Source organism: Nelumbo nucifera, chromosome 1 (genome assembly GCF_055504915.1).
Source record: "Nelumbo nucifera cultivar China Antique chromosome 1, China Antique-T2T, whole genome shotgun sequence".
NCBI classification, from domain to species: Eukaryota; Viridiplantae; Streptophyta; class Magnoliopsida; order Proteales; family Nelumbonaceae; genus Nelumbo; species Nelumbo nucifera.
This window is the reverse complement of record NC_142649.1, coordinates 107,846,769-107,854,986: the sequence shown is the minus strand read 5'-3', so window position 1 is coordinate 107,854,986 and position 8,218 is coordinate 107,846,769. Positions and strand designations below refer to the sequence as shown.

General features: G+C 39.7%; 1 protein-coding gene across 1 annotated transcript; it reads left to right on the top strand.

Moving 5' to 3' along the window:
- Positions 1-538: 538 nt before the first annotated feature.
- Positions 539-2,825, top strand: LOC104605967 (uncharacterized). Its single transcript, XM_010270933.3, has one exon. The coding sequence runs from the start codon at positions 856-858 to the stop codon at positions 2,584-2,586; it is 1,731 nt and encodes a 576-aa protein (XP_010269235.1). The 5' UTR covers positions 539-855; the 3' UTR covers positions 2,587-2,825.
- Positions 2,826-8,218: the final 5,393 nt, after the last annotated feature.

Genomic DNA, 8,218 nt, shown 5'->3' with positions numbered 1-8,218 from the left:
TATTATAGATATCGATAGCATTTATAACAGTAGTCATGTCTCATGTGGTATGGTATTAGTATGAGTATGAACTACCTTACAATTAATAGAATATACTTTCTAAATGTGAAAACAAAATAAAATAGTAGCCCCTAGAGTTAACCAATAGTTCTCACTCCATACTACTGCCAGATCAATAGATTAATTATAGACCAGAAGCCCCCTTTCTGTCTAACTTGCAACCGGAAGTTCCAAGAGAGTTTGAATCAAGTACTGTAGGTTAAATACAGGAGATATAAATTAAGGTTTCTCAGACCAGATCAGAAAATCCTAGAATGGGTCAACCAAAATCACTGATCTTGCGGCCATCATGGCTTAGCAGTTCCGATCAAGAGGAGAAGTCAAAAAATCAGATTATGATAATGATAAGGGTCCCACTTAAAAAGAAAAATATTAGACTGCTTTGTTTATTAAGAATTTAAGACTTAAGAGTGATTTGGAAAAGTGAGAGTGAGAGTAGTACTGTAGTAGTAGGGCAATAGCTACAGCCGGACCGGTTAAACCGCGTCAATAGCCCTTCTTTGTCGACTTGCACCATGTGACTCGACTCATCTTTCTCCTCTCCTGTCCAAAAGTATACTTGCTTTGCCATTTTTTTTATGGTGAATATCTTTGCCATTAGATCTTCCCTTTCGTTAATCACCTTCGTTTTGGATTTAAAGCTCTCTCTCTCTCTCTCTCTCTCTCTCTCTCTCTCTCTCTCTCTCTCTCTCTCTCTCTCTCTCTCTCTCTCTCTCGCCATACCAAAAACCTAGATCCAATTGTATCTATCGGCTTACAATCCATTAGATCTCAGAAACAAAACCAGTTTCCAAAATGGCTTCACCCCAGGACTTGAGTTTCAGAAGATTACTTCTTCTGTATCTTGTTTCCCTTCTCTTTTCTTCCTTTCTCGTTTCTGCCGTATCAGAAGTTCAACCCCAAAAGAAGCAGTTTGTCGGTAGGAGAATGTTAGAGATAGAGGAGGAAGGCCTACAAGATCTGCCAAAGAAGAAATCAACTAAGCTCATTGAGAAGGAAGAGGAAAACCAGCCTAAGAAGAAGTTGACCAAAACCCAAGCCAAGCTCATTGAGATGGAGGGAGGAGATGAACCAAAGAAGAAATCCACCAAAACCCAAACCAAGCTCATCGAGACAGATGAGGAAGAGCAGCCGAAGAAGAAGACCAGCAAAAGCCAAGCCAAGCTCATTGAGATGAAAGAGGAAGAGCTGCCAAAGAAGAAATCCACCAAAACCCAGACCAAGCTCGCAGAGGAGGACGCAGAAGAGCAGCCAAAGAAGAAATCTACCAAAAACCCAACGAAGCTCGTAGAGGGAGACGAGGAAGAGAATCCCAAGAAGAAATCAACCAAATCCACGGGGGAGGAAGACCAGCCCAAGAAGAAATCAACCAAAGCCACGGAGGAAGAAGACCTGCTAAAGAAGAAAGTCAGCCTGTCGACCAAAAACCAAACCAAGCTCATCAAACCGACCACCAATTCAACAAAGGTAACAACAAAGCTCGTCAAACCAACCACCAATTCAACAAAAAAGGCAACAACTTCTTCTGGTTCTGGAACAATCCTCCCCAAGACGCAACTCAAGAAGCTCAACTCCACCTCAAAGAGCTCAAATTCCACCAAATCAAATCCAACTTCCATCAAGAAATCCCCAGATCTACTGGAACCCAGCACACCCAAAAACAAAACAGCCACTGTCACCAAACCGTCACAAAAAACCACTGCCAAGAAATCCATTGAGCTCAAATCCAAAACCTCAGACAAGAGTCAGCTCGCAGAGCAAAATGCCAAACAAGAAAAGACCAGGAAACCCAACCATCCCAACTGGATGGATCAAGACGACGAGGACGACTTAGTAGCGGAATTCAGAGATCTCCCCTCCAAATTTCATCAGACATTCATCCCAGACCTCGAGAGAATCTCAACAACCTCCAAGGTTTATCTCAACAAGGCCAACAAAGAAATCACGGAAGGGTTCAAGCCCTTAGTAGGCAGCAAATACGCACCCACCATAGCTTCGATAATCTCTTGCATCTTCATTCTGGCCCCTCTCCTCCTCGTCACTCTCATCTTCAACCGAATCAAAGCTTATTTCTCCCTTCAACAAATCCTACTATTCATTCAAATCTACCTGTCAATCTACTTCTCAATCCTCGCATTCTCATCGTTGGTGACAGGATTGGAGCCATTGAAGTTCTTCTACTCGACGTCGCAGTCGAGTTACGTTTGGTTACAGGTATTGCAGACGCTGGGGTACGTCATATACCTGCTGTTGCTGCTCATGTACCTGGTAGTGGTGTTCTCGACGGAGACTGGATTGGGGTCGAAGTTGTTGGGCCTGGGGCAGACGATCGTGGGCTTTACAGTGGGCTTGCATTACTACGCGAGAGTGTTTCACAGAGCAGTGCTGCATCAACCGCCCAAGACGAATTGGAAAGTCCACGGGATATACGCCACGTGTTTCTTCCTGATATGCCTATGCACGAGAGCTGAGAGGAGAAAGAAGGCTTATCTACAGGACAGCGGTGAGGAGGGAAAGAAGAGCTAAATGATAAATCATAGATCTCTCCTCTCTTTCGTTCTTAATTCCTTCCTTATTCCTCTTCCTCTCCCTTTTTTTTATCTTTCTGTTTCTACTGAGGTTCTTCGGGTTTTAGGACAATGAACAGGCGAGAGAATCTCGTTCCTTTTCCTTCTTTATACTTTTTTCATATAGTTTTGCTATAATTTATTGTTTCTGTATTTGAATTGGCGAAAGATAAATAATGATGAAGGAATTCATGAACACAATGGCTGCCAGAGCTATCAGCCTCAAATCTCTCCAGTTTTGGATGGTTGATTGGTTTTTTCATTTGTTAGAACTTAGAAGAGAATCTTAAGTGAGTGAGCCTGTGGTTGGGGCTGGGGGTCCCACTAAGCCCACTCCAATGTCCAGATCCAGATCCGCATGAAGCTTACTCCAGTCCGATTAATAGATTAAAGACCCTTATGCTTAGGTTATGTTTGGTTTGAAGGAAAAAGAAGAAAAATATAGGAAAAGGTAAAAAAATCTAGGGAGAAGTACCGATCAGCACAGCTCAGAGTTTACTAGCCACCAAGTACAGGGGAAATGTATCTGACCGTGAATTGATGCCGAATTCACGGGTAGGATGTGGTTTATAGGGGAAAGAGGGCTAGTTGTAAGGGGTGGCTGGAATTCAGAATTCTGCATCGTGTGTATTCATACTTTTCCCAAAAATCTATGTAAAAGTTTTCTTACCTTTTTCTTAAACTCATATCTGCCCTTCACAAAAGGCGCCTCACAATGCCCCACATAATACATTCCGACCTTATATTGTGAATATCTTATAATGATAGTACGGGAGATAGTAAGACGCCAATACCGAGAAAGAATGCGATTGATTAATGACTAGCGTGGGTGAGATAGTATGCGACAAAATGTCGGATTAAGGCTATCAATTTTTTTTTTTTTTTTTTTTTTTTGAGAATGGAGAACAATATGGAAGCATGTGTTCGAAGATATTAGGCCTATTAGCCATTTAGCCATGGACAAAGGGAAAAACAGAAGGAAAATAATTTGGAAATTAAGGGTAATTTGGTCATGAAATTTTTGCCGACAGATTTATTCGTGTGTCGGTGGACCATATAACATACAAACGGTGCGGTTTTAAGTATAAATAGACGTGGCAATCGGTATAGCTGTTGGGTTGGGCCGGTTGGCTTCCAAATACACAGAGGAATACTCGTTTCTTACTTCGCCCAGTGGACGTGTGCCTCTTTAGTATTCGTGTGCCGGTTGTCCCTCTTCTGATTTCTGATTTTATTCAATGCTTATTTCTAGTATCTGACTTTTCTTCTACCACGTGAAGTAGGAACTATTTGTGTACTCTTTGGGGCTACACAACGGCGTAGTCCATCCCCAACTCTGGTGCAAGTGGGATTTTATCTCACCTCAAATTAATGTGAAACTTATATTAATGTGTATGATTTAATTTTTTAATTTAAATATAAAGATTTTTAATGTGATGTGTCCCATTCCTTGGTGAAATAGGTTGATTCGATTTTCAAAAAAAAATTTCAAATAAAATATATTATCTAAACAAAATTTCAAATAAAAATGATATATAGGTGTAATTGCCCAATACTTAGTATTGAGTCATTTTATAGTATTAAAATCTATAGGAAATAGCTAGGTCGATTCATTTATAAGTCCGGGGCAACCATCCAGTGAGTTGAAATCTACACTTACAGAATGCATTTCAAAAATGTCCCAAAACACATTCCAATTGTGTATTGAAAACATCTTCCGATGACGAGTATGGGAGATATTATCAATGTATGATGAGATGTGCATGTGGGGTGTTTTTAGAGTGCAATCTGTAGGGGGCAGATGTGAACTCTTAAAAGCTCCAGATTTTCTACTCACAAAACACTACCTCTGTGCATTGGGAACATCTCTCCATAGATAATAACATGTAAGAGTATGAAATGTTCCCCATATGTGACTGCGACCTCATGTGGGTAGGTATGGGTAGAGCTGTCGTGGGTAGGAGATCCGGATTCAGATTTAAATGTTGATTTTGGATTAATTCATCAACCAATACAAAAATATAAAAATACATTGAAATGAAAATTTTTGCAGCCCAAATTTTTTGGATATTTGTTGCAATAACATAAAATATTGATAAAATAATAACATAAAATTGCATCCCAAACTCTGATCAAGTGATCATCAGGGAGCAGGACAGGAGTCCCATACTCGCATATGACCAAAGCTTCCAACAGGGGACTCGGATCCTTTGCACCATTCCAGACTCTGTCTGCCCTTATCTCAGTTACAAGGACAATTTAGGTCACCCCCTAAACTAAGGCCGCTGGACTGGAGCATTTCGTCCTAATTCCCAACGGATCATATTGAGGAAGGGCATGCCATCAAAACTGGTAGATGCGTAAAGTGGGCTGGAACTAGGCCCATTTGTCCACTTAATAGTTAGTTGGCGCCCACTTAAGAGTGACCTTCTCCCACTATACTGAATCTGGGACATCCCACTTAAGTTGTTGGTTCTATGATTATTGGAGCTGGAGGTTAATCAAGGCATTCACCATTGAAGAGAGAGAGAGAGGGTATTGTCGTTTTCAAGGGTTTTACAAACACATGATCATTGAAAGTTGAAACCGAAAAAGATTCCTTCAATTGGGTCCTACCTCTGACATATTCATCATCAACCAAGAGGTGTCGAATCGAGTGTATGTGGACTATTGAAAGTTACAGCATATTGAATTACTGAATATTGACCCGCACCTTGCTCATCATCAACCAAGCAGCTTTTGGATTTTATAAAGCATTGAAAGCTGAAACGATTCCACCAAAAACATGGGAAAAAACCCGACCAAAAGATGCATGTTGTTATTGATTTTAGGACCAGAAAGAAGAATCTTAGATGAACATGAGCTAGATTCTCACTTCTCTTGGAAACAACAGGTGCATACATTGATTCCGATCTTCTGGAGAAAATTGTCTTCATTTTTGTTTTGTTTGAAAATTATGTTCATTTTGATAGACGTCTTGGCATAGTCCTTTAAAATTAAGTTGTGGGTTCGTAGGATCTTAAGTTGTTGAGGCCTTAAGGGACATCACGTAATAACCCTAGAGAATATCTTTGGTTGTTTCACAATGCCAATGCAAATGTCCATACAGCTTTTTTATAGAAGAGCTTAGAATCATTATTACATAAATTGATGATTATTATATTCTTTTTATTTCCCTTCTTAAGCTGGTGTTGGAAGGGCTGGAGATAAAATCATGAAAAGTGGGCTGAGAAACTTATCAAGCCCACATGGGACTCAACCTTAAGTGTAGCATGCTCACTTGTTGAGAATCCGGATTTCTTTTTTTATAAAATGGTCCTCATACCAAAACTGGATTTTCTCATTACAGAGCATTTCTCACACCAACCTCATAGCAAATTGCAACCATACAATATGAGACATGTTTCAAACTCGGCTTCAGTCAATGCAAGGCCCATTTGAACAGCGTTTATGGCCTTGCATTGGGAATATCTCCCCATGAATTAAAGTATATATGTACTGAGATATTTTCAATACAAGGCTGTAAAGGCTGTTCAAATGGGCCTTGCATTGACTGAAGCTGATCTCATTCTCAATACATAGCTGAAAGTACTGTAGCGTTGGTGTAAGATGCAGTTTGTGAGAAGTCCCAATTCCCTCACAGCCCTTGCAGCAGTACATTGGGAACATTTCTATCCTTGTATGTTTTTAATTATGGAGTGATATTTCCAATTCATTGCCATAAGTGCTGTGAGGACCAATTTTGGGAGGAAATTCAAATTCAATATGATATTCATTAATAAATGCTCAGACTATAAATTGGGAAGATGCAATCATCAAGAAAGTGAAAAATGCAATACTAGAGACCACATTTCTTGGGCTCAGTTCAGAAGGAGTTGTCAAACCTTATATTTTGTATATATTTGCATTCTATATTTGTAGAATGCAAAAACTTGTATTTTTTATTATTTTGTATGTACTGTACATATTTGTATTTATATTCTTTCCAAACTGAGCCTTGGGAAACGTAATCAGGAATGAAACTGAGACGAGACCTTTGCAAGTGATGCAAAAGTCAAAAATACCAAAAGAGGACAATCTGTCTCCAATATATAATCTCAACAAGCATGAACCCACAGCAAAAACTCGAGACCCAAACTGCAAAGCCATCAATGCATGAGGTTTTGTAAAACTTAGGGCTCAGTTTGGAAGGAGTAAAAATACAAATCTGTAGACTGCAAAACCGTGTTTTTTGTATTATTTTGTATGTATTTGCACTGTATATATTTGTATTTATATTTCTTTCAAACTGAGCTAAATAACCAAGGCAAATCCTATGCTTTTTTAATTTACAACTTAATAGTGTGCAAAACTGTGAATTAAAAGGAAAGCAAACTTTCCATGTAAAAATGAAAAAAAAAAAAAACAAATTGTCCATTTTACACTGAAACAAATGCAATCACGATGAAACTTACAACTCTAGTGAAAATTTCTGAGAAATCTTCAACATCAATGATGGCGGGGCACATTGAATGCCACCAAGAAGCAAAAAGGGAGAAACAAGAGCAGTGAGACAGGATTAAGAGACGCCTCAAACAGAGCCGGTGGGACAAGAACGGCCCCTTGGATCGCTTCATAGTCTTCCATGTCATAAGAGAACCTTGCCAGTGGAAAGTGGGATACGGATGTTAGAGACCATTGTCATTGAATCGAAAGTCCTGGAATTAATCTCGCCATCACCTAGGTCACGAGATAGTTCCTCCTTGAGATTTTTTGACAAACACCTGGGAACATAAATTTCACAAATATCATCTGAATGAAGGCTTTCTTTTTTTTTTATTTATTCTATGTAATAAATGCAGCAACTGAAATTGATAACGTACCGTCACAAGGGATTAGAAGTTCAAGGATAACAATAACAAACCATATCTTCTGTAGCAGAATAGCAGATGAGCAGAACAGCACCCAAAAAAAATGCTGAGAGCCTGAGACCGATTAGGTAATGGGCCGCACATTAGCTTGAGCATGAAGATTAGACTAAATTTTTTACATGGGCCAGGATTAAGCCCAGCATGTCTCTGACTTTGAAATTTGGACAGGCTCAAGTTCTATTTTGTTGTGCCAGACAAGGTCATGGGCCATGAGCCCATGACATATCTTAGCGTAACAATTGTCATCAAGAAGAAAAAAAAAAGTTCAAAATAAATCGAAATTCCACCAACAATTGAGAATAGAGCTTGAAAGTTGAAACGATTGTCATCAACGTTGAAATTTTGGACAGGTGTTAATTGTTGAAACAAAACAGGTGGAGGAAACCAGCCAACCAGGTTGCGGCAAGGCAACCACATCCAAATGCAGCAAGCAGGTGTGGAGTCTGAGACAAAGGAAGGATTTTTGGTGTATTAAATTTCTTTAAAATGTTGGACACAGCACCAACGTGGCTTGTGCCAGCCTGGTTTGGTTGGTACGACTGGGTTTGTGTTGACAAGAAGCCAAGGCAAGCATCGGCATTATTTGGTAAAGCCAAGCCCCACTATTGCCGGATTTACCATGACTACCAGCTACTAACCTACTACAAATGGACATGGACTCAATTCGCATACAACTCACAA

What these genes read in the sequence shown, in the direction of transcription:
- LOC104605967 (XM_010270933.3), top strand. Translation starts at nt 856, where the DNA reads ATGGCTTCACCCCAGGACTTGAGTTTCAGAAGATTACTTCTTCTGTAT.